This window comes from Elephas maximus, chromosome 7 (assembly GCF_024166365.1).
Source record: "Elephas maximus indicus isolate mEleMax1 chromosome 7, mEleMax1 primary haplotype, whole genome shotgun sequence".
Taxonomy (NCBI): Eukaryota; Metazoa; Chordata; class Mammalia; order Proboscidea; family Elephantidae; genus Elephas; species Elephas maximus.
In genome coordinates, this window is record NC_064825.1 from 75,076,022 (window position 1) to 75,102,717 (window position 26,696).

At 46.9% G+C, this 26,696-nt stretch overlaps 1 protein-coding gene across 8 annotated transcripts in view; it reads left to right on the forward strand.

Annotated features, from left to right (window-relative positions):
* NAV2 (neuron navigator 2) overlaps positions 1-26,696 on the forward strand; it is a 451,696-nt gene that overhangs the window by 77,507 nt on the left and 347,493 nt on the right. Inside the window, exon 1 of one of the 8 annotated variants that reach the window (XM_049890702.1) lies at positions 4,697-4,745. The exons of 6 other annotated variants lie outside the window; for them this stretch is intronic. Coding sequence is in view for 1 of the 2 variants with exons in the window: in XM_049890699.1 (XP_049746656.1) it covers positions 4,945-4,995 (51 nt within the window). In the remaining variant the exon portion in view is untranslated. One more of the 8 variants, XM_049890699.1, reaches the window with a different exon arrangement.

The window sequence follows — 26,696 nt, forward strand, 5'->3', positions numbered from 1 at the left end:
TTGGCTGAAGGAGTGGAAGACCCCTGTTAAACTGAAATATGTTATCTGGGAAACACATTAAGCTATTAACAGCTGGACACAAATTAGTTTATCAGGCAGGGATTGGACCTGCAAAACCGAAGAGTGAGATGGACTTTACAGCTCATCAGTTTATAGGTGAGGGAAAGAGGGTCCAGAAATGCACCGGTCTTGCCCAAGGAGGCATCAGTGACTCCGTTTGGGATGCCAGGTCTCAAACTCTGCTTTCTGGACTCAATCTCCTCCTCTTTTGCTACTTTGGGAAGCTAGAGGGACATTCCAACTTTCAGGAGATGCATGTGCCTACTATAGCTAGGCAGGTACTGAAGATTCGAAGGAGTATAAGAGTAGGGAAGGCAGACGTGGGAATTAGCAAGTGCTGAGCGACACGAGGCAGATCTTATGGATGCTGAGGATGGAATGGATGCTGAGGATGGAAAGGTCTGGAACAGAAGACACTGTCAGTAAAGGCCAGATCCAGCCTCTGGGGGCCACTTCCACTATGGGCTATACGATACCGGAACTTTGGAGCCCTACTTTGTGGCTACCATGAGAGTACAAGGAGAGGTCACTCTCAGGGAGCTGGGTGAAGCTGGGAGGGGAATATGTGTGTCACTGCCTGTGAAGGCCAGTGCTGAATTATCAGGCCCAGGGGATGGGTCAGAAGGCCATGAGCTGAAAAAAGGGACCAACAGCTGGGAGGAACCAGACCACACTTCAAGGCAGAGCTTCGCAAGCATTGCCCCTACTAGCTTTTACCATGTGGTCAACACAAGCTGATCTCTCTCCCTTAATTCACATGAAAAGGCCTGGTGGAGGATGACAAAAATGGGAGGGAGGAGAAGAAAGTTGTTGGGAGAGGCAGTTTGATGAATGCTAAATAGCTTCCCAAGTATAGGAGGTTTTAAGGAGTCACTTCTGTCTCTGAAAGTCTGCGGAGTCCTGACACCTGCTTGGATAAACCCACAATTGTTATCCGTTGGGAAGCCCTGGTGGCACAGTGGTTAAGAGTTTGGCTGCTAACCAAAAGGTCGACAGTTCGAATCTACCAGCAGCTCCTTAGAAACCCTGTGAGGCAGTTCTACTCTGTCCTATAGGGTCGCTATGAGTCAGAATCCACTTGATGGGAATGGGGCTGGTTGTTCTTTGGAGTCACCCATCACATCAGTGGATTGCTGGTGATGTTGGTCTTCTTTTCCATTTACCTTTCCTTGTTGAGCTCCTTGCTCTCTAACCCTTATGTAATTAAGAAACAAAAACAAAACAAAACCCATTGCTGAGTTGATTCCAACTCTTGGCAACTCCATGCGTTACAGAGAAGAACTGCTCCATAGGGTTTTCTTGGCTGTTATCATTATGGAAGCAGATTGTAAGCCTTTCTTCTGCACCACTGCTGAGTGAGTTCAAATCACCAATCTTTAAGGTTAGTAGTCAAGGGCAAACTGACTGCACCACCCAGAGACTTCTGCAGGATTTCAACAGCCTCCTAACTAGTATCCCTGCCTCTAGCCTCCACCTTTGAAAACTTTCTATTATTAGAGAGGTCTTCCTAAAATGGGACTTGGCCAGATCACTCCCCCGGCTTATAAAGATTAAAGGTGGAGTCCTCTTTAGAGCGATCTAGCTTTCCCCAGCATACCAAATAGCCCCACCTTCTGCCATGGAACCCCCTCCTTTTGACCATACAGAACCTGCCATGTTTTTTACCCTTCTACACCCTTGCACGAGCACGAGCTATTTGTGCCTTCCTGAGATGCTGTTTCTCTCCTCCTGTCAAACCTACCTTCATCCTTCCAGATACAGGTCCTTGTGACCTCAGTGAAGCCTCCCCCAGGCTTGTGCATAGCGTTAGCCTTTATGGCCTGACATACCCTGTGCAGCTCTCTTCTGTAGCACCTATCACATTACATTCAACTGTTTGTGTACGTGCCCATTTTTCCAACTAGATTGGAATGGGGAATGGCAGGGGTGGGTTCCTCTCCAATTCCCAGTACCCGGCAGAGACCCTGGCTCATGGGAGATGTTTAGTAGAGAGCATTATAAGCTAACATACCTGTGGTCCGTGGTGTGCCAAGGCTGAAGGGCAGGCACAGCTTTATTCTGTTAATTAAAGCTGGGGCAGAAGGCTTCTCTTGCTGTCCCACCCCTACCCCATTCCTCCTTTGGCTGGGAACTGAATGGCTTATTCAATGACTTTCTTGGAGGTGAGTAGTTTTTAATATTTTGAATATCCAAGAGAGTTAATAAACCTATAGATACTTCCCCAGAAAATGCATAAATGCCCAATCTTGCAGCATTTTCCCACAACCAGAAGGTTTATGGACTGCACATTCCTCCACTCAGCTCCAAGAACTCCTGGCTTAGAAGGGTTACCCTAGAGAGCCTGTGTTTTGCTTTTTTGGCCAATAAGATTTTGTCAAGCTTTATTTTGGGGGGGAAAAAAAGTTATTTTAGAATTTGTTCACCACGTATATATTATAATATGAAATCTGCTTTTTCAGATGACACTTGCTTTCTTCTTTCTGATATGTCCCCCTGGGATATATCCCCTCCCTTGAAGCAGCAAGTATCGCTCCTTATGTTTCATCCTCCAGAGATATGTGTGCAGATGTACATAGAAGGGCCTCTTGCAGTCAGCCAGCCTAAGTCAGGGCCCCAGGTAGGGTGTGGGATGTGCAGCTGGGGTCTGGCTTAGTCCTCTGGCTGCAGAGGAAGAAATATGGACTTAGAGTAGGATGAGTATCAACAGACTCTTCGTTTGGGAAACATTTACTGATCTCCCACTATGGACAAGTGCTGCTCTGGACACTGCCGCCGCAGTGAGGTAGTAAAACTGACATGGTTCCTGCTTTCATGGAGTTCATACCTAGCAGGACAGGCAGAAAATAGGTTAGCTAAGTTAATTCAATGAGTAGAACCATGAAGAAAAGACAAAGTTAACAGGATAGAAGAGAGTATGGGAAAGAGAACGTTGTTACGTTAAAGGAGTTAAGAAAAGCCCCTCTGAGAAGATGTCATTACAAATGAGACCATGGAAAAGTCTAGGCGGAACAGTGTTCCAGGGAGCGAAACTGGCAGGTGCAAAGATCCTGAGGTGGGAAGGATTTTGATGTGTTTGAGAAAAAGAAAGAAGGCTTCTGTTGCTGGGGTATTGTGGGCGAGCTGGAGAGGGTAAAGCAGATTGTAAACCATAGAATTTAGTTTGGATTTTAAGAATGAAGGGAAACCAAATCTTGAAAGGTTTAGGTAGGTTGGTAACTTTGACCTAATTAGCATGTTTAAAGATCACTTTAAAAAGATTACCAGTTGCCAGAGCTTGATCTGGCTCATGGTGACCCATGTGTGTTAGAGTCCCACTGTGCTCTGGAGGGTTTTCAGTGGCTGACTTTTCAGAAGTAGATTGCCAGGCCTTTCTTTTGAGGCACCTCAGAGTGGACTCCAACATTTAGGTTAGCAGTCCAGTATAGTAAGCAATTGCACCACCTAGGGACTCCTTAAAAAGATTAGGACTAATTTTATCATCTCCTTATTTTGAACAGTTTTGACTACTAAAATGAATGAGTAAAAGGCAATGCTACCAGTTCTCATCACGGCTCTCTATCAGCAGGGGAGAAAGCCAGGATATTCATCCTAAGATGCCACTGCAACCCAAAGCAGAAACAAGCCCTAGGGTCTTTGTGGCCAGGACTGTCTCACTTTGGGGAGCTGAAGGATTTCTGGGCCTTGTCATGGTACTGAAAGTTGCTGGGGACCCCTGGAGGGTCACTGCCAGATTAGGAGATGCTGGACCAAGGCCAAGAGCTGGGCAGGAAGGTAGGGAGGAGCCCAGCCCCCAAAGTCCTCAGGGGGAAGGCCCAGGGTAGAGGGGGCAGGCCAAGAGAATGTGCCCGCAGCAGGTGGGGGAGGCAGAGGAGGAACAATGGTCACGAAGCCGCCTCCCCTGTCGCCTGCCCCCTCCTCCTTCTGTTAAAAAAAAAAAACAAAACCAGTTGCTTAGGGCCACGGATTTCCTTTCTCCGGCTTTGGCCAGGTGTGTTTGAAAATACCGGAGCCCCATCCTTCACGTAAGAGGAAATAAATGTCGACCGGGAGCGGCGTGTGGGGTGGAGGTGTGTGTGTTTAGGTGTGTGTTTGTGTCTGTGTGTTTGTGTTTGGGTGTGTGTAGGGAATGCATCCATCCCACAGCCACAATTCCATTTGCTCCGGGGGGCGACCTGGGAGTGGCCACTGTCGGACAATTTGGGTGAGTTAGGTGCAGAAAGGAAATGCACTCGGAACTGAGCACGCGTGGGGAGGGCACGGGCTGGTGTCTGGGCTGAGGACCTGCGATGATCCTGATCCGGTAGCCACCGACTGCGCTCCCGCCCCCGCCCCCTTCCCCACTTCTCCACTTCAGCCCAGGGCTACCCCGCCTTGCCGTGCTCTCTCCAAAAGAGTTAAGTGTCTCCCTCCTCCAACCTCGTATCCCTCCCCCCACCTCCTACCCCTGCAGTGGCCAATGGCCCCATTGAAGCACCAGGGCCATGCCGGGCGGCCCGCGGGCCGGCGAGGGGCGGGGAGCCAGCCAGCCCCCGGCCCCCCTCCGCCGCAGCCCCAGCGGCCTCCGCGCTGCGAGGAGCCGGCGCTCGGACGCAGGGGGAGTTGTTTGATTTGGCGGCGGCGGGAGGCCAGTGGGGAGCGAGGGAGGGAGGCACGAGAGCCGGGCCGCGCGGGAGCCGGGCTCCAGGGTAAGGTCCCCTTGCGCGCAGCAGCGGCCCCGGGTGTGGGCAAGGCGGCCGCTGGGCGGGGGATGCCCGGAGGAGCCGCGGCCGGGAGGACGCTCGGACCGGACGGCCAGACCTGCGGGGCACGAGGGCAGGTGCTCTGGCTCCTTTTTTTTTTTTTCCTTCCTTTTCCTTTCTCTCTTCCTTCCTCGCCTGAAGTAAGATGAGCGTGATGCTGTGGCGCTGGGAACAGAATAACACCACCATGAAGCTGGTAAGGAGGGATTGCAGACCTCGCTCTCCGGGCACTGCTCTACTTTTTATCCCAGCTCCCCTCCATCCTCATTGGAAATTTTTCTTCCACGATGGAAAGCCCCTGAAATTCATTTCATACTTGGCATTTCCCTTCTTGTTTTGAAGTATTTGAGCCCCCACCCCCACCCCAGTAAAATGGGTGTATGCAAGAGGGTGGAGGGGGGTGGTTATGGAACTGGGCTGTTTCATCTCCCTGGACTCTTCCACCTACAAATTCCTGGGGCCCCCTTGGGTTGCACAAGCTGCCAGGAATTGTCTCCTGCGAGCAGGTCTGCGCTTTCATGGCAGGACCTGGGTCAGCGGGGTCTGTTGTTGCCTCTCCCCCACCCCCCTACCATTGTGTTTCGATACTTTGGGATGCACGCAGGTGTTGATCTCTATTACGGTTTGGCTTGTATGGCAAAAAACGTGAGCTTCGCTTCCTCTTCTCACAATGGCTTAGTTCTCTTTCAAGCTTGCAAGAACATCCCGGCTGCAGGTACTTTTTCCCTCCTCCGTTTTCAAAAATAACCGCCCATCATTCCCGGGAGGGCTGAGGAGAGCAGAGTTTTTCTCGCTGCCCCAGGAAGCCTGAGTAGTTTCCCTAGCTCAAGGAGAAAATGTGATCCGGAAGGCGTTTTTTCTGGGCTTTGCTTTTGTGATTTGTTTTTCATCAGGTAGTTTCAACTGGAGGGGACAGTAATTCCCCATCTAACTCTGCCAACGCTGTGGTGACTGGGCCAAGTCAGTTAACCTCCCCGGATGCCACTTTGCTCATCAATAAAATGGAACAAGGTCCCACTTTATGTAGAGCGGGTGGGGGAAGAAGGAATCAGTAAGGGGTAGATATTATTAATAAACTGGAATTTATAGTTATTGGGGTGAGCTCTGTAAAGATGCTACCAGTAATAATAATAAATACATAAACAAAAACCACAGCAGCTGAATTGGGTGCCAAGATGCTAGAGCTACCTAAGCCGGTTCTTCATATAATGAACTTATTTGTTGGGAAAATGGCACCTTGCTTTTCATGTTTCTTGTGTTATGTTTGGCCTGTGCTGACTTTCAGCTACTATTTTACAACTTGGTTTAATGCAGACACCCTGCACCTTTGCTGTGCTGTGTCAGGACTCCAGCTCCCTAATCCTTTCCTGGAATCCTTCTGGAACCAGATTGCCATGAGAGAGCTCAGAGTTTCTCACATTTTCTCTCCAAGCTCCGCCTGAGGGGTCACTCTAAGATGCAGCTCAGAAAGTTGGGCCCTGGTCTAGACTGGGTAGTGTTAGGCTGCCAGACTTAAATGCTTTTGAGAAGAAAAGGGTCTGTCAGGCAGGGAAAACGTGTAGCACCTCAGGGGAGGGCTCCAGGAGCTTGGTGGCAGGTGGCCATGGTAAGGGCTGGTATGTCCTCATAGATTAGATGTTGCGGCTCCTTTAGCATATGGAGGGAGCTTTCCCCAACCGTGGGTCAAAGATCAGGTCTTTATTGGGTCTGTCTTGGTCTTTAGACCCGTCTCAGTTTTGATATTAACTGTGAGGACCACCCAAGCCAGCTGTGGTTCACCAAAATACTCCCCGTCAGTGGAGGGGGTTAGGTGGGAGGAGCTCCAACGAACTGGAAACACTGGGGGAGATAAGTGACCATCCTGTGATGAGCTGAGGGTGGGGGGGGTGCCTCCTCCCTGCCCCAGGAAGGAAAAGGGGATGACTGGAACTAACACTCAGGTATCACCCTCAAGGATGGGCCTCAGCTTTGCTGCAGACTCCTGGAAATCTCCGACATAGCATTAGCATGCTTTTTGGATATTGACTGATTGATTCATCAGTTACTTGTTGTATACTTACCATGGGCAGAACACGGCCATGCTGAGGAGGCTTTGGGTGGGGAGACTGTGTGTGAGTAGGCTGTGTTCACGGTGAGACGCTTTGCTGTCAGGTGATTCTTGGTTTGAATGCCAGCCTTGCCACTTACTAGTCTCAATCAGCAGGTGCTGTTGAGTTGATTTTTGACTCATGGTGGGCCCATGTGATAGAGCAGAACTGCTCCATAGAGTTTCCTAGGCTATAATCTTTATGGAAGAACACTGCCAGGTCTTTTCTCCTATGGAGCTGCTGGATGGGTTCGAACTCCAACCTTTCAGTACCAGCCGAGCTCTTAACTATTGTGCCACCAGGGCTCTTTTCGGTACAAGAGGATAAGTAAGACTGACTTCTCCACGTTGTGAAAGGATGAAATGAGGTTATATATGTACAAAATCCTGTACGGGGCCTAAAATATGGGTGTCTGCTAAATAGGAACAACTGTTATTGTTGTCATCATTATTTTTTTTCAAAGCTAAATGAGACACAGTCTCTGGCCTTCCTTACATTGTATGGTTGGGTGACTGGTTTGTTCCCCTAATGAGCTCAGGGAAAACAAACCTTTCTTCTCTTTGAAGCACTAGTGGCCCCCAGTAGGAAGGAGCTCCCTGGGAACATCTTGTAAGTCAATTGTGCTTGAATAACTGTACCAGAGTGGGGCTTGGGGCCAGAGGTGGGATTGCAAACTTTTATCACTGATGCGGTTCAATAAACATGAAGTCATTTAACCCAGAGCTTAAAAATTCACTGTTCTGGATGAATAGTGGAACCAAAGGTTTTGCTTCATGTTCTGTTTTAAGGCTAATTGGATCACAATAAGGCCAAGAGTAATTAGAGGCAAGACTTCCATTTTTATATGTTATCTCTGCAGGGGCATGTGAGAAATGCACCTGCCCACCTAGGATAGAAGGCAGTAGCTGGTAAACCCTACTTCTGTCCAAATCCCATCCCACAGGGTCGCAGGGCCTTTGAGGAAAGTGAGAGGAGGGGCTGCTCAGGCCTGAAGTGCCCAGTGGGAGGGGGTGGGCTTGAGGAGCAGCCCCAGAGCATGATGGGTGGTTCTGACATCCTTATCGTGCTCAGTTGCCACCTTTTAGGTTCTTTGGGCTTGGGCAGGCTGAGGAGAAACAGGAGGCCGCTTCTGGAACAGCTTGTGTCCTCTCAGAAATGGCAGAGCCAAAATGAGGCAAGAGAGAGGCCACTCTCATAGCCTGTCACAGCACACAGCGAGAAGTGCAGAGGCTTTACTGCCAGAGGGTCAGGAGCTACTACCTGTGTGCCCTTGGGCTGGTTACTTAACCTCTTTTAGCCTCAGTTTCCTCGTCTGTAAATGGGGACCATAGCACCTTACACAGTTACTTTGAAAATTAGAAAAAAATGTGCATCAGGCTTTGAGACCAGGGTCTAGCACTTAGTAGACAGGCAGTGAGTGGTTGCTCTTATGACAACAAGATGATTCAGCAGGGTGTGTATGTCTCTGTGCATGGAGAAAAGACTCCACGGAAATACACCTGATGTTAACAGTGTGAGCTCTGGGGGAGGAGGTACCTGGCATTACCAGTGATTTTTTTTTTCTTTTAAGGTTATATTTTTCCTTGTATTCCAAATTTTGTACAATGATCATACATTACATTTATCATCAGTGGAAGACAAAATCTATTCTGACCAAAGCCATTGCCGTCAATTCCGACTCATAGCAACTCTGTAGGACAGAGTAGAACTACCCCACAGGGTTTCCAAGGCTATAAATCTTTACAGAAGCAGACTGCCACATCTTTCTCCCATGGAGCAGCTGGTGGGTTCGAACTGCTGACCTTTGGGCTAGCATCCAAGCTCTTAACCATTGTACCACCAGGCCTCCTTTAAAATCTATCACCGCTACAATAATCATATCAGTAGGTCACATGTGTTGAGCTTTGACTTTGTTTTGTATGCATCATCCCATTTCACCCTCACTGTAACCCTGTGAAGTAGAAACTATTATTATCCCCATTATTCAGATGAAGAAATTGAGCCTCAGAGAGTTTAGGTGACTTGCCTGAGATTCCAGAGCTGGTGTCTTACAGAACCTCTGCTTTGTCTGAAGGCAAAGCAGTGCGCTTAACTGCTCTATTTTAGTACCTTGGGTGCCTCTAGGAGAGAAGCAGGGCCTTCTTCAGAGCCAAGTGTGACTGTGATGTCATTGCTGGTGTGAGGTCTCTCAGAGTTGCTACCATCCCGTTATCCCCTTTGGTGAGGGAGATACTGGGAGTGCGATGGAGAGGAAAGGGAAGACCTTGAGCCAGGAAGGGGGAGGGGAGAGAAATTGGGCCATCACCTCTGTGTCCTGGAAAGGACTTATGGAAGCCCCTCACCAAAATGAAGGAGAAAGTGGATCTGAATAAAGAATAATAGAGAATAATGATGATGAGGGAATGTGCATCTGACCTTTGACTGCTCCCCAGAGAGGCGTTGCTCAAAGGCCCCCTGGGCCTGTTCTCAGCCAGGCTAACAAGCAGATTAAAAGAGGTCAGTGGATTAAAGGACTCAGCCTGCCTTTCTGCATTTACATTGCTTCCTTCCAAAAGTAAGGATACTATGGACGCTGCAGAGCTCATCGGCTTCCAGGTCCTTTAGCTCTGATTTGTCTTTCTGCATATAGACTGATTCTGCTCTTAATTTCTGCTTTTTTTCCCCCTAAATAAAGCTCATTGGCCATTCACCTGAATGTGCTTTTATCTTCTGCTGGAAAGTACTGGTAATTTCCACTCTTTGGGACTTCTACAGGTTTCTCCTGCTTTCCACTAATTGTAATTGGCATAGATTTTACCATCTCCCAGATACTGAAATCATGTCCATTTTCTGATAACCAAAAAATCTCAAGGGTGAGAAATTCCGTCCTTTCTTTGAGAAACCAGGTTGAAATACACAAGAATATTTCCATATGAGTTTCCATATGGGTAATGAGCCTTCATCATCTTGATGTACTTTTCAGAATTGAAACCCAAGTGTGTAAGGAAGGTTTTGACTCTGGTTAATTACTGGGAAAATGAAGAATAAAATATATTGAGAGGAGGAAAGAAAAATCCTGAAATTAGTAAATGAGTTCCTTTGGTTGACATTTTATGGTAACACGTTTGCCTTCATTTTTGTGTTAATAGAGATACAGGGATTTATAATTGGTTCTTCTGGTGACCCATCAGTGCTTGTATTACTTATGCAATTGTTCTGTGTGTGTGTGTGTGTGTGTGTATAGCTAGCAAAATGACGGCTTCTGTCATAAAATGCCAACTACCCCGAAGACACGTGGCTAAAGCTTTTCTTCAGGCCAAGACTCCTGGACACATGGACCAGACCACCATTGTCCATCCAGTAACAAGCCAGGGCCCCTCGCTAGGTGACCCAGGGACTGCTCCCAAGGGTAATTCCTTTTGATTCAGATGTTGTCGCACACATGCTGACCCTGATGTTGTAAGAGTAGCAGCCAGGGAGGTGGAAAGGCAGTGAAAACGGCCCACCTGCCACTGAGAATGGATAATGGGGTGAGAAGTTGGAATGAGTTGACAGATGTTATTTAAACAGGGTGACAAGAAGGTTTGTTGGGGATATTTGGGAAGGCTGGTGGTACAGTGGTTAAAATGCTCAGCTGGTAAAACCAAATGGTTGGTGGTTCGAACCCCCAGCTACTCCAGTGAGAAAGATGTGGCAGTCTACTTCCGTAAAGATTTACAGGCTTGGAAATCCTATTGGGCAGTCCTAGTCTGTCCTATAGGGTCACTATGAATTGAAATCGACTTGACAACAGTGGGTTTGGGAGGTAGGAGAGAATTGTCCTTGTCACCAAAGATACTAACTACATCCAGCTATAGCACTATGGTGTGGGATAAGGGTAGCGCCTGCATTATAGATTGTCTTTGTCATAATGACAGATGGGCTGTGTTCTCCCAGGGAAGGTGATAGGACCCAGAGCACATACAAATCTATGGGAAAGTGAGGTACTTTAACTAGGGATTTGTCAGCTCAGATGTGTGCCCCGGGCTTAAGACGATGTATGTCTGTAGAGGGCCCAGTGGTGACTCTTGTTCCACAGTTGTGGCTCCTGCCAGTTTCTCTGGTGGTGTTACTGGTCTAAAATTTCAGGAATTGAGACTGCAGACTATGTCACTCCTGGTCAAAAAGCTTTTGTGGAATCTTGCTGAGAAGTGGATAAAGACCTATTCTCTTCCATGGCATTCAAGGCCCTGTAGGTGATAGCAGTGTTTTAAATCTCACTCTGTAGGGCTTCCAGATAGAAGCTGCTCACTCCATTGAGCTGGGTCAGCCCTGTGATTTTCTGCTCTCACTGCTCCCAGGGGCTAAATGCTTCTTCCATCTGTCCATATCCTACCCTGCCTTCCAAAGCTCAAGCTAAGTCCCCTTTCTTCGAAGAAGCCCTCCCTGACTATACCACCTCCTGTGAACTTTGACAGTGGGAGCACTAGCCCCCTTCCATCACATATTGCCCTGAGTTGTTGAGCTGTTTGTGTGTGTGTTCTGCTTCTGCTACTGGACTTGGAATAGTGGTTCGGAGGGCAGACGCTAGGGACACTGTCCCACCTCCCACCTGCATCCCAGCCCTGCCGCCACTAGCTGTGTGACCTTGGGAGAGTATTGCTTAATCTCCCTGAGCCTCAGTTTCTTCATCTGTGAAATGATGATGATTATTCCAAACTCAGAGTTGTTGGAATTGTTTGATAAAATATATGCATTTAGAGCAGCACCCAGCACAGTGTAAATGCTTAACAAATGTTAGCTACAGTTACGATGTAGAGGGTCAGCAAAAAGGAGGGAAACCCTCAGTGAGATGAATCGACACAATAACCATGACAATTGTCTCAAACATGCTGATGATCACGAAGATGGCACAGGACTAGGTAATGTTTATTTTATTTTTTTAATTTTATTGTTCTTTAAGTGAAAGTTTACAAATCAAGTCAGTCTCGCATACAAAAATTTATATATACCTTGCTATATACTCCAGGAAACCCTGGTGGTGTAGTGGTTAAGTGCTACAGCTGTTAACCAAGAGGTTGGCAGTTCAAATCCGCCAGGCGCTCCTTGGAAACTCTGTGGGACAGTTCTACTCTGTCCTATAGGGTCACTAGAAGTTGGAATCGATTTGATGGCAGTGGGTTTTAGTGGGTTATATGCTCCTAGTTGCTCTCCCCCAATGAGACAGCACACTCCTTTTCTCCACCCTGTATTCCCATGTCCATTAAGCCAGCTTCTGTCCCCCTCTGCCCTCTCATCTCCGCTCCAGACAGGAGCTGCCATCATAGTCTCATGTGTCTGCTTGATTCAAGAAGCTCACTCCTCACCAGTATCATTTTCTGTCCTATAGTCCAGTGCAATCCCTGTCTGAAGAGTTGGCTTTGGGAATGGTTCCTGTCTTGGGCTAAGAGAAGGTCTGGGGACCATGGCCTCTGGGGTCCTTCTAGTCTCAGTCAGACCGTTAAGTCAGGACCAGGTAATGTTTGATGAGGATAATGACGGCGACGAGAACAAGGTGACACGTTCATTCGTTCAACCAATATTTGTGTAACATCTACTAGGTGTTAAGGGACACACGAGTAAACAAAAATAAATATCTGCCTTTGTGGAAATTATGTTCTATTGGAGGAAACAAATAATAACAAAATAAGCAAAATAAATAATACTTTTTAATGGCGATGAACGCGTGGGGAAAAATATAGTAGGGTAAGGAAGATGGGGTGAAGTCATTTGATGTAGGGTGGCTGAAGAGGGCTTCATGAAACAAGTGACTTGGTTGTTGTGTGATAATATTATCATCATTATTATCACTCCTCAGAGAGGTATAAGTAGGTGACTGTGTAATTTATTTTCCAAGCAAGACATGTCTGAGAGTGAAAAGGAGGCACTATTAATAATTGCAAAGGGGCCCTGGTGGCACAGTGGTTTAGCGCTCAGCTGCTAACGGAAAGGTTGGTGATTTCAACTCACCCAGCAGCTCCACAGGAGAAACATCTGGTGATCTGCTCCCATAAGGTTCAGCTTAGAAAACCCTATGGGGCAGTTCTACTCTGTCACATGGGGTCGCTATGAGTTAAAAATTGACTCCATGGCACCTGACAACAACAGCAATTAATAATTGCACTGGAATACAGGTGCAGACAGGGCCTGTCCTAGACAAAGCAAGGTATACTTAAACTTGCTCACCCCAAGTGTAAGAGATTGGCTAAAATATAGTTTAGTGTCAGGCAGATCCTAGATTCAAATCCTGAGTTCTGCCACCTTCTGGCTGTGGAATCTTGGACAAATCACTTAACTTCTTTGCACCTCAGTTCCCTCATCCATTAAACCCGTTGTCATTGAGTCTATTCCGACTCATAATGACCCTATAGGACAGAGTAGAACTGCCCCATAGGGTTTCCAAGTCTGTAGTCTTTGTGGAAGCAGACTGCCACATCTTTTTCCCAGAGAGCAGCCGGTTAGCAGCCAAGAGCTTAACCACTCCACCTCATGTGTTAGGCACACCTAATAGGGATTTTGTGAGACTTAAACGAAGCAATGCAAGTAAAGCATTCAGCGCAAGACCTGACACCTGGTGAGCAGTCAATAAATATTCATTACCATCATCCTTAGGTGAAGGGCAAGAATTGTTCTTAGTTATATCTCTCATTATGTCTGAGAAGGTGTTGAGCACATGGAAGGTGGATTAATGTTAGAGTTGGAAATTCGGCTAAACGGTGAACTTGGGAGATGAGCTGGCTTGATCCCCCAAGTCATTGCCTCCATCCACCTACACAGAATGTTAGAATCCCAGAGTGTTTGAAGAGTGGGAGGACTTCATGCTGGGGCAGTCACAGTAAGAGTTGGACAGTAGAATCCAGGACAAACAATTTGAGAATGTTAGTTTAGCAAGTGGCCCCCAGCCATTCATTTTGCAGTGGAGGAAGCAGGGGCCCCAGCTGAAATGACCTGCCTGAGACCTCATGGCCAAACCAGTTTCAGTGCATCTGCCAATATGCATCCTGCCAATGGGTGTAACAAAGATTACCAAACCTATTGTCTTCTAGTCAATTCTGACTCATAGCAACCCTATAGGACAGAATAGAACTGCCCCGTAGGGTTTCGAAGGCTATAATCTTTATGGAAGCAGACTGCTACATCTTCCTCAGAGCAGCTGGTGGATTCAAACCACTAAGCTTTTGGTTAGCAGCTGAGCGCTTAACCGCTGTGCCTCCAGGGCTCCTAACAAAGGTTATAAGGAGTGAAAAGAGAAAGCACTTAGAATTCCACCTGGAAAAGCCATGTTTCTTTGGAAATGGGCCAAATGGGCAGATGACGTAACCCTGCCATATCCCATTACCCGGTGCTTGGCTAATCTTTGTACAAAACTTGTTTTGGTGAAACTTGAGCCTGGAGAAGCCAACTAAAGTATATTACTTTCTCACTGTTGAATGCCTCCTAAACTTGGGCTAACATTTAATCTAAAAAGTAAGGTGATATTTCCTGAGATAGCAATGAGTTTATGTTTTGAAATTAAATGAACTGAGTTTATTGCGTAGATTATTTTAAGGGCTATAGTAAATCTTCTCCCCACAAAGTAATGTCTGGCCACTGTATGGGGAGGAGTGGGGAGCTACAGACACAGTAGTTTTCGGTTCTTACAAGTTGTCTCACCACCTCTCTCGTTAGGCACTACTGCAGAATGAACCACATTTTGGTTTAAGGGGGCCTTTATCTGAATAAAGGTCCCTGGGTGGTGCAAACAGTTAACACACCCAGCTTCTAAGCGCAAGGATGGATGTTCAAGTCCACCCAGAGGCACTTTGGAAGAAAGGCCTGGTGATCTAATTCCAAAAGGTCACAGCCATTGAAAACCTGGGGAAGCATAGTTCTACTCTGACACACATACGGTCGCCACGAGTTGGAATCGACTCGGTGGCAACTGGATTTAATAGATTTCTAACACAGGACGACTTGCGGACCAATAGATTTGTTTTATATGGTATTTCCTGAATATACGCTACCTGCTCTTTGCCTTCTCTCCTTTTCAAGGTGCTTATCCCTCAGTTAAGGATGGCCGCATACCTACCTTATGAGTAAAAAAGTTCTGTTCTGTGGGACTTCTTGAACAGCAAGTTGGTCAAAAAAGGGGGAGAAATGTTGTATATAGTCAGATAATGTTAGAATTTGGAGTTTGGTTCATTTCTTTTTCACTTGATTTCCAAAAATGTTCTACAGTATCAGAATGTGGAGCTTGAGGCACAATGGAAGTCGACTTCTGTAAGGAGACCACAGGAGTTTCACTTCCAGACGTGGTGCATTTCCAAGATATTTTAGCTGCTCAGCCCTATTGATTATGTCTCCACAACAGCACTTGTGTGTAAAGAATCCCCTTGGCACCTCCTTGACTTTCAGCTTCTCTGGACTCAGCAGTTGCGTCTTTGTCATCTTTGCTTTCCCCAGGAGCAAACGGAGCGCCTGGCACACACTAAATGTCCAATTAATGGAGCAACTGTAAAATAACCATTCCGATTTTTCAACGTAATACAAAATTGAATCACATGAAATTTCAGGTTTTCTGTTATAAGATAGCAGGAGCCAGCATGAGCAGCTAGGTTCTCTCTGTAGGCTCTAGCTCAGTCTTGGTGCTGGCCATGGTTCAGTCCTTCTTAAGTATGGGTTAGATGTTTGGGGGTTCTGAAGCTGCTTGGGATGCCCAAGACAGAGGCTGTTAGTCAGGAAGTTTTCCATTTAGGTGGCTCCTGTTTCATAGTCCCATCCGGGCAGATTGGGTCTGGAGAAGTCTAGGGATACAGGACACACCTTCTGTTCCCCAGAGGGTTTCAGGTTATTTCCCTCCCCATCCTCATCTTCCTTCCACTTCCCTCCTCCTTGCCCACACACATTCACAGAAGACCTTTAACCCACGCTCCTTGCAGAATGGGGGCCTGAACCAAAACACCAGGCTTTTTATATCAGAATCCAAGTTATCACAAAACCATTTATCTTGAAGTTCTACCGGGTGTCCCAGGCTGGCAGTTGATGGGCTGAAGATGGAGTTATTGCACCTTTTATTATATGTGATGTGTTGCTGTGCTTTGGCACCAGAGGACTGAGGGTCTGATAAAGACCTTTGATTCTGCTATGTCGTGTCATATTTGGAAGAAGAAAAGCTAGAGCCAGTGCTGCTGGTGCCTCTGTGAATTCCCATGGAGTAAAACTATCTGTTGGAACGGTCATTTTTATAGCTTCTCTAGTCATTGGACCTCTCGCGTGTACCAGGCTCTGTGTTCAGCTCTGGAGAATGCTGAGATGATGGAGATGTAATAACTTTGCTCCTAGGCATTATGCTTTAGTGGGCTTCTCTAGGTAGTCAGAGTGAGCTGAAAGCCAGGTGGCAGCATGGGAAAGGTATTCTTTGGGAGGAATGCTGTTATGGAGGCAGAAGTGACAGGGCTTGTGGGCAGAGTGTCAGTGGGGAACAGAGAAGCAGCTGACTTTAAAGATGCCTGAGATTTTTAGCCAGGGAAACCTGGACTATAGCAGTGCCGTTAAGAGAAATCAGAAAGTTAAGAGGAGGAGCAGGTTGGCAAGAGAGGGGAGTGAGACATGATGAGCTGGTTTTGGCAGTCCCATGTTGGAGATCATTTATATTGTTTTTCAAGTTTTGTTGAATACTTATGCTAAACTCTGCCCCACACTGTGCAAGAGGGAATGTGAATACAGCAGAAATGAAGATCGTGCCCTCCTCCATCCTCTCCTCCTGGAGACAAAGATCAGGGGCCTATCAAGAAACCATCAGTTGCCCTTGAGCTGACCCCAACTCATGGCGACCCCATGTGTGTCAGAGTAGAACTGTGCTCTATAGGGTTTTCAACGACTGACTTTTCGGAAGTAGGTCCCCAGATCTTTCTTCTGAGGTGCCTCTGGGTGAACTCAAACCATCAGCCTTTTGGTTAGCAGCCAAGCGCATTAACCATTTGCACCCCCCGTTGTTGTGTGCGGTCAAGTCGATTCCAATACCGACCCTAGATGACAGAGTAAAATTATCCCGTAAGGTTTCCTAGGCTGTAATCTTTAGGGGAGCAAATTGCCAGGTCTTTTCCCCTGTGGAGCCACTGGTGGGTTTGAACTGCCCACCTTTCAGTTAGCAGCTGAGTGCCTAACTATTATGCCACCAGGGCTCCTTTGTACCATATAGGGACTACCTATCAAGAAAAGTACCACTTTATTAGCCTGGGAGCACCTTTTTTAACTCCCCAAATCTGAGACCTCTGATACATTTTTAAGAACACGATTTAGGCCTGAGCCCAAAGGAAGGCTTTCTACCTTTTCTCCCTTAAATTGGCCCACAGGGTCAACCTAACATGACTGACCACCTGGAGTTCCAGGTTTTGGAAAGGTCAGACTCCTCTGATTTTGGACACAGCAAGGATCGGTGTCCTTAGGGAAGCTTCACAAATCTAGGAGGACTTGGAGCTGGGCTTGAAGAATAGAGAAGGAGAGAGAAGGGTTTCCAAATAGGGCAAATGACAAGTGTAAAGATTCCCATGACCAGACCTTCCTTTTTCTTGATGTTATGAAATGTCCTTCATCATATAGCTAGCAGGAGAGAAGGTCATGAGTTGTATCACTTAGTTTTCCTGGCTCAAAGAGAAAGAACTCACTCTCTTCTTGAAAAAGGCTGGATGCCAGTTCCGTTTTTTACTTTCTTCATTCTGAGTAGTGTGGGTTCATGAACATCTCAGATTTAATGTATTCCAGATGTAGCTCTAAGTAACCCCTCAAATTGTCCCCTATCCTTACTCTTTCCACTTCTGTAAATCAAGATTCCTCAGCCTCGGCACCATTGACATTTGAGGTCAGATAACTCTGTGTTGTGGGGGCTGTCTTATTTATTGTAGGATGTTTGGCAGCATCCCTGGTCTCTACCCTTTGTAAGATGTTTAGTGGCACCCTGCAATCGTGAAAATAAAAAAATGTCTTCAGAAATAGTCACATATTCCCTAAGGGGCAGAATAAGCCCTGGTTGAGGACCACTGCTATTAGTTACTAACTGCTCAAGCCAGAGTTTGAGGCACCGTTGCTGAGCCTTCCTTTCCTTTCACTCCCACATTTGAATAAGAAGTACTTCTGTTTGAATCTCCACGGTAGATACAAAATCTGACCACTTCTCATTACAGTGTAGCATATCATCTCTCACACAAGAGGACTGCAGTGGCCTCCTAACTGGTCTTCATAGCTCCACTATTGCCTGCTTCCAGACTGTTCTCCAGACAGCAGCCAGAGTGGTGTCAAAATAGAAGCACCATCTCACTCTCTTGCTTTAAGTACATATCAATGGCATTCCACTGTACAAAAGAATAAAATCCAAACTCCTCACCATAGCTTAAAAGATCCTGTACAACCTGGCTCTGCCCACCTACCTGCTCATGGGATACCTGCTCACTTGCTGGAAGGGCTCCAGATGCACCAACCTTCCTCCGGTTCTTTGAGCACACCAAGGTGTTTCCCACCTGGGAGAGTTTACACATGGTATTCCCTTGGCCTGGAATTCTCTGCTCCCCACTTTTTACATGGCTGGCTCTTTCTCATCCCTTAGGACTTGCTCAGCCTAAATAGAACTTCTTCATAGAGACCTTCCTTGACCCACCTGTCTCCTGTAGGCACTGTCTTCAAAATCTCTTTTTTTCTTCCCATTATAATACCCGTCACAGTTAGCAACTGACTGTTTTCTTAATCAGGTTGCTGGCCACCATGAGGGCAGGATCGTACTTAACTTCTTAGCTGCTGTGGAGCCGGCCCTTTACTCATGGTGAGCCCATGCACAACAGGATTGGAACTTTGTGATCCATAGGATTTTCACTGGCTGATTATTCAGAAGTAGATTGCCAGGCCTTTCTTCCTAGCCTTCCTTAGTCTGGAAGCTCTGCCGAAACTTACTTAGCATCATAGAAACACAAGAGCCTCCACAGACAGACAGGTGGTAGCTGTGTTTGAGGTGCATTGACTGGGAGTCAAACGTGGGTATCCCGCATGAAAGGCAAGAGTTCTTGATAGGTGTTCAATGAATATGTGTTGAATAAATGAATCCATGTCTTCAAAAGAAGAGAAATGGCATTGTTCTAGTTTAAAACTGGTAACAGCAGGCTTTTGGAGTTAGACTTCTGATAAAATCAGTAATATGCCAGTTTTCTTCTTTGAATCTCTCAGGACTATTAGCACACTGCCTAATAAAGAGTAGATGCCCAAGAAATAATTGTTGAATGGATGAATGGCTCACTCTTATGTAATAAATATTTTACGAGTGCTGAATGATGACAATAAACAGATTTTAAGCATGTGGTTGAAATCCTACAATCCATCCTTTGTCCTTCTCAAACTTTTATAGGGAGGATTTGATCCTACCCTGCCAGCCCCAAATCTAAGACACTGATGCTATTTTCAGCAATTATCATTACTGTAGTTTTTAACAGTAACCAGAATGCACAAACAGCATACTGCCTTGCCCATAGTAGAGAGTCAGCAAATGTTTGTTGAATTGAATTGAAGGCACTTAACGAAAAGACAAGGAAATTAGGTGGGCTGAGTACAGGTCTCACCTTGAAAATGAACGAGTCTGTCAACAGGTCTTGGTAAAGACTGACAACTTCATATCCTCTGCAAATTTAATGCCCAGTGGGAGAGATGAAATCTTTGGAGAACAGCATGTAATTGTGCTTAACAGCATGGTACCGTTTGGAATATCTTCTGAGTCACTTTGAATTAGTATTGGGGCTTTCCCCCCCTTCCTGGACCAGACTCTCAGCTGTAAGAGCATGGAGAAGTAATGAAGATTCTTTACATTCTCAGACTGCTTTCTGGGAATCCTGCAAAGTCCCGACTTCTTCTCTGATTACCCTTCTCATGGCCGAGTTCAAGAGCATTTTGCAAACCCGGACTTTGAATCTGGGAAAAAGCTTTATGACCATTTTTATGACCTCAAAGCAACCCACTAAAGCAAGTTATTTCCCTGTCTTTGCCAAAGGGGAAAAACCAAGGATCTGGTGATTTGCCCAGGATCTCCCAGTCTCAGATGTTCACTCGTGGGCGGCTCTCATACGCCCAGCCACATGCTGTCTCCTTCCATTAGACGTGCTTTGGCTGCTCTGGGAAGGCCCTGTCAGCCACCTCAGCCCACATTTCCACGGCCTTCATGGTCTTCCACAGGAAGGAGGAAGGCCCAATTCAGAAAACCATACATTTTCAGCACAAAGCTCTGGTCCAAACCAATCCTTTTACACCTGGGCCAACTGACATCCAGGGAGGGAAAACGATTTGTTTAAGGTCATAGCTCAAAGTCTCCAGACTTCCAGCCCAGTGCATTTTTGGTTCCAGCACAGTTGTGTCTTCTTAAAAGCAACCTCAGCACCCAGGAGTTTTCATTTCTTAGAAGCAGGATAGTGTGGTGAGCAGAGAAAGGGCTTTTAGACAAGAGATTTAGCTAGGGCAGAGGTTAGAGCAAGGCTCTGGAGTCAGACTGCCTCAATTCTCATTCCATCCCAGCCCTTCACTGTGTGACCTTGCTTAACCTGTCTGGGCCTCAGTTTTCCTCATCTGTGAAATGGGGATAATTAAAATCCCTCCCCAGCTGGGGTCTGCTGAGGATTAAATGAGTTAATGTGTGTAAAGGACTCAGAACAATACCTGGCACCATAATGTAATGTTAATCTCATTATTATTGTGAATCCCAACCCTGCCGCCCACTGGCTGTGTGATCCTGTGCAAATAGTTCGACATCTCTGAACTTCAGATTCCTCTTCTAAGAATACTTTTGGCCTGGCAGGATTACTGATTAGATTAGAGATCATGTGTACAAGGCACCTGCCTGAGAAGAGGTAAGCCCTGAGAAAATGGTCAGATCTATTCCTGCTTCCAAGAGGGTGAAGATGACGTGCTTGTGAGGCAACCAGCAGAATGTCTGACACCAAGTCAGCTCTTAACAATTGTCAGTTCCTTTCTCTTTCTGTCTGCAAAAGGGAAGACTGTTAGGGTGGAATCTGCTACTACTTCCAGGGAAGACCTGCAGCTTCAGTCAGACGTTGGCTTAAATTATTTTAAAAAATTATTTTTAATTAGTTAACATTACCACTCACTAGGTGGCCAGCACTGTCCTGTGCTTTCACATGCATTATCTCATAATTTAATCTACATAACAACCTGATGATGTAAATACAATCATGTACTGCATAATGTCTGTTCGGGCAACGTCCATATGTCCATGGTCCCATAAGGTTTGTTTTTTTTTTAAAGGGAAAGCAGCTCTCCTTTTGTTTATTATGCCCACCCCCCAGCCATGGTTTTAAAGACCCCAAACCCCCAGAGTGAACAAGCAGCAGGGCTCCAGGGTGCATTCCAATACCCTGCAGCACTTCCTCCTCCTTCCCCTCCTGGCTTCATTACCTGGCCAGCAGCCCTGCAGCCTCTCATTTCCGGGGCAGGGCAGCACCTGCCGTTGTTCCTGCATTTCTGCTGCAGGCCCAGGGGTATTCGAGGGCCACCAGCTCCAGGTGGTGGCAGCTAGGACCAACACGGCCAGCCACGCTCCCAGCACCTGCATACCTGCTCCCCACCTGGTCCTGTGGCTACCTCTCCACACCCCCCATGCACCCCTGCCCTACACCTGCACGTGCACGAAGTCCTGATCCTGCTGCCAGGGCAGCCCCCTCAGTGCCCAAAGCCACACACCCAGCAAGGCTGGCCTCCTGTACCCCGTGGATACAGCTCTCGGGTTTTGTCCAGTGGGCTCCCATAAGGTTTTAATAGAATAGGCTTGGTTGGTGACTACGGAGTATATGGAGACTGTATATAGTGTGTTTGTATAATGTCCAAATCACCTATTGTCCTGTTTCACAGAACGAATTGTGGATGTTAAGCAGTGCATGACTGTACTATCCTTATCCCCATTCTGATAAGGAAACTAAGACTTAGAAGATAACTTACCCAGAGCCTCGCAGTTAGTGAAAGGGGAAGCCACAATTCTGAACACTGACCGATCTGGCTTGAGAAGTCTATGTCCTTAACCACTACACAGTTGGGAACTGTGCCAGACCCTGGTTCCAGAAGAGTCCTGCCCACAGTTAACATCACTCATACCAGGGACACCAGAGAAGGATGGAGCACCCCCCGGGTTAACCATTACCACCTCTCCAGCTGCCAAAATGATAAGAGGGCAAAGCAACTTAATGCTGTCCCCAAACCCCTCCCTTTGCCTTCCCACCCCACCATTTGTGCACCAATCTGCTGGAGCCTGTGAGCACGTGATGACGTCAAGCCCGCCAAGTTCTTTTCCTGCCCCAGGCACAAAGCCCATGGGAGCAGATGCTGGCATGGCAGGTCTCCAGGCCTGGCACTAGGCAGGAGGAAGCTGGGCCTGAGAGCTCTTCACATAATCATCTTAACGGCCTACACAGAGGAGAGACCCTGTCCGATTACTGTTGGCGAGTACACACGGTAGCAGAGCTGGGGTGTTGTAGGGTTCTTTCCTCCCCTTATAGAGTTCTCAAGCGAATACATCCGTGACTGGTCACCTTCGTAAGTGAGGTAAGAGCTTGGGGAAACCTGGGTGGTTGGTTGGAACCCAGGGCTGTGGCCGTCTGGAGAGTGAGCCTAGCCTTCCTAGGAGAAAACCGGAAGCTGTGGGCGAGGGCGGCAGCAGGTGGTAGGTGTAGAAAGAACATGGGACTTGGGATAGATGCCTTTAGATTTTGGTCCTGCCACACACTGGTTTCTTGACCCCAGGCCTCATTTAAACAAACAAAAAACCAGTTGCTGTGGAGTGAGTTCTGACTCATGGCGACCCCATGTATGTCAGCAAAATTGTGCTCCATGAGGTTTTCAGTGGTTGATTTTTTTGGAAGTAGATCACCAGGCCTTTCTCCAGAGGCAACTCTGGCTGGACTCGAACCTCCAACCTTTCAATTAGCAGCTGAATGCATTATGTTTGGATCACCCAGGGATTCCATTTACTTCCCTCAGTGGTTAAGAGCTCAGCTGCCAAAAGGTCAGCAGTTCGAATCTACCAGCTGCTCCTTGGAAACACTATGGGGCAGTTCAGCTCTGTCCTATAGGGTCACTATGAGTCGGAATCGACTCGACAATGGGTGTAATACAGAGATGGTCATTCTTCCCCACCTCAGAGGGTTGTTAGCAGGGCTGTATGGGTGGATGAGGAGCCCTGGTGATGCAGTGGTTAATCATTTGGCTGCTGATCGAAAGGTTGGCGGTTTGAACCCACCAAGTGAGTCCAGGGGAGAAAAACCTGGTGATCTCCTCCCATAAAGATTACAGAAAACCCCATGGGGCAGTTCTTTTCTGTCACGGAAGTTCGCTGTAAGTCAAAATCAGTCTGATGGCACCTAACAACAGCATGGGTGGATGAATACAAGCAGAGGTTCTAACATGGTGCCCAGCTCCTTGGAGGTGCTCTGCAAATAGCTCCTTCTTCTGTAAGCTCTGTACAGTCCCACCACTGGGCCCCGTGAGGGAGGGACTGCTCTGAACATGAGGATCCTTGTTCATCACATGCATGTTTGATTTCTATACCTAAGTGATAGTGGGAGCTGATTAAATTCAGAGACCAAAAGAGGAACCTCCCTGTCTGCCTATCTCCCCAACATGAATACTTAGGTCCAAGTCACAGGTTTTAGAAACCCTTATGCCAGCAACATTTCATGGGTGCCTTGACCTACCACTTCTCCCCAATAAGTTCTCCTGAAAGTCAAAGACCTCCATACCAAGGGGATTTGGTTCTAAGCCAGTGACTGGCACAGTCCCCTCCTCCTGCCCTCTGCAAGGCTTGGCTAGCCCGTTTGCTCCAGTGCCAAGCCTGACACCCTGGCCTACTGCAGGGGAGAGCGCTCCATATAAATGGGAGCCACTTTCTGGCCCCACTGAAGACCCTTGTTCAAACTGTCCGGCATGTGCACCAGGCTTCCAGACGAATGAAGACAAACCTCGCTCCTCCCAGCTGCCACTGCTCTGCTACTCACTGATGAAGCCGGTTAGCAAGGGCATGCTCTGCAAACTTGCCAGCAATTACAGACCTCAGCCTCTGCTGGATGCAGGCTCTGGTTTGTGTCTCCCTTTGGCACATCTCTTCTGCCCCATTCAGGACTTCGTTAATATGTATGCTTAATACTCTTATCTCTCACGCCTTCTGGGTTTACTGAAGCATAATGCCAGGAGCACATTCTTCCCTGGAAGTTACAGTTTGTTCTGGGGAGGTTTCAGGTACTTAACTTTGAACCTGGAAAGTAAGAATAGGCTTGGATTATAGAGAGTGTAGACCGGGAGTACCTGACAGCTCAGCTCTGATTGAGTCATTTTTCTTTAATAAAATGGAGACCCTGCTCTGAGCTTGTCTTAATACTTACTTTATATGACTTAAAAATTGATTGTTGTTGAACTTGAAGATGTTGCTTTTTGTCCATCTCTGATTTAGGACTAGCGGCTGTGTGTATAATCAGTTGCACGTTTATGATTTTTGAATTTTGAAAATCACATCAGCTAAAATCCTAGCCAAGCTGTAATGTAGTCATCCAGGAAGCTTTGGTTCAGTGTCACCGTGTGCATTGGTGCTAGCACTCCTTTTCAGCTGCATTTCTTCACTTCTGCCTTTACCCTCAGCACCTCGGATTTTTGCAGCCACATAACTAGGCCCCTTGCTTCTACTCTTGACCCCAACTCTCAGTCCATTCTCCTCACAGGTGGCCAGAGTGACCTTTTAAGAGCTTAAATCAGATGGTGTTGCTCCCTCTTTAAAACCTTTCTGTGACTGCCCAGTGCACAAAGAATAAAATCCAACTGTAGGCAATGGTGAAACCCTGGTGGCATAGTGGTTAAGTGCTACCACTGCTAACCAAAAGGTCCGCAGTTTGAATCCGCCAGGCGCTCCTTGGAAACTCTACTGGGCAGTTCTTCTCTGTCCTATAGGGCCGCTATGAGTCGCAATCAACTCGACGGCAGTGGGTTTGGTTTTTTGGTTTGGTAGGCAGTGGAGCGTCCTTTCTGTTCCACAGTTCCATGCTCATTTCTACCACAGGGCCTTTGTCTTGGCTCCTCCGCCTGCCCAGAATCTTCTTACGTGGCTCTTCACGTGATATTTACTTCTCATTTTATACTCAGAGAGACCTCCCTGACGGCCCAAACACAGCAGCCCCTTCAGTCCCTCTCCCGTGTCACTCCATTTACTCCCTTCTAACACACTTAACCACACACTGAAATTGTCTTGTTTTTAAATGTATTTATGTGTTTACTATCCCTCTCACCCAACTTTGGTAAGTCCCATGACTTCAGGGACAGGTCTGTTTAATTTTCTACTGAATTCTTAGCACCTAGCACAATAAAAAAAAAAAAAAAAATCTGGTTTAAATATAACCAACCAAACCAGTTGCTTTTGAGTCAGTTCTGACTCTCGGCAACCCTGTGTGTGTCACAGTAGAACTGTGCCCCATAAGGTTTTAAATGGCTGAGTTTTTAGCAGTAGGTCACCAGGCCATTCTCCCAAGGTGCCTCTGGGTAGACTCAAACCACCAGCCTTTCAGTTAACAGCTGAGTGCATTAACCATTTGCCCCACCCAGGGCCTCCTGTTTAAAGATAAACACCCCTCCCCTCCAAAAAAAAAAAAAAATTGCTGTCGAGTCGATTCCTAATCATGCGAGCCTATTGGACAGAGTAGAACTGCCCCCATAGGGCTTCCAAGGTGCAGTTGGTGAATTCAAGTTGCTGACCCTTTGGTTGGCAGCCGAGCTATTAACCACTGTACCATCAGGGCTCCTTTTAAAGCTGGAGCCCAATAAATATTTGTCAGTCGAATGAGTGAATGACCAAATAAGCTGGCACACTACGTGAACAGGCCCCTCTGAAGAGGAACACCAGTACTCGGAGTTGTAAGGGGGCTTCCTTCACTTTTCACCTCAGCCAGCAATGGTTCTTCCTCTGCCTCTCACTGTAGGGACCGGTACCAAGTATACTCTTGTTATGTTGCATTGTCATGTCTTTCTCACAATACATTTTCTGTACCCTCCCTGAGATTCTAGCCTTACTGGCAAGCTTTCCAATCTCTTACTGTCTCTGTAGCTGTTGAAGAAGTCAACTCTGTCACCTTACAAAGCAGGTATGACCCTCCTCATCCCCCGAAGAAAGTTGTGAACCAGTACATTATTTACAATGAATGTAACAGCTATTTCCCCAGAAGACTTTTTCCCTTATCAAGCACATTCTACGATGTTCTTTGTGGCATCTACTAAAAATGACTGTGGTGTGTCCACAAAGAATTTGACCTCATCTTGCACTATTAGTGGTGAGTTAATTGGCTCTGTTCCCAACCTTTTCTCTTTTGCCCTTTTGTGCTGGGTTCCAAAGTATCTGACTTGTTGGGTGCCCTAAGTGTCAGTAGCATTTTTATGGGATGGCTAGAGAGAAAATAGCTCACGTTATTTCCCTCACTAATTGTGAATTTGTACCCTGAGGTTTCCTTATCTCTGGCAGCATAGCTCTGCAGCTGAGGGAGTCATCCACAGCCTAGTTCTACTTTTATTTGACTCAAACTTTATGCCAACACTGGAGCCCTGGTGGTGTAGTGTTTAAGAGCTCAGTTGCTAACCAAAAAGTTGGCAGTTCAAATCCACCTGCCACCCCTTGGAAATGCTATAGGGCAGCTCTACTCTGTCCTATAGGGTCACTATGAGTTGGAATCAACTTGATGGTAACGGGTTTGGTTTGGGTTTTGGTATACCAACACAGTTACTGTTTTCTGACTGTTTGGGCCGGTTCCTCAGAAGAAATCTGGCA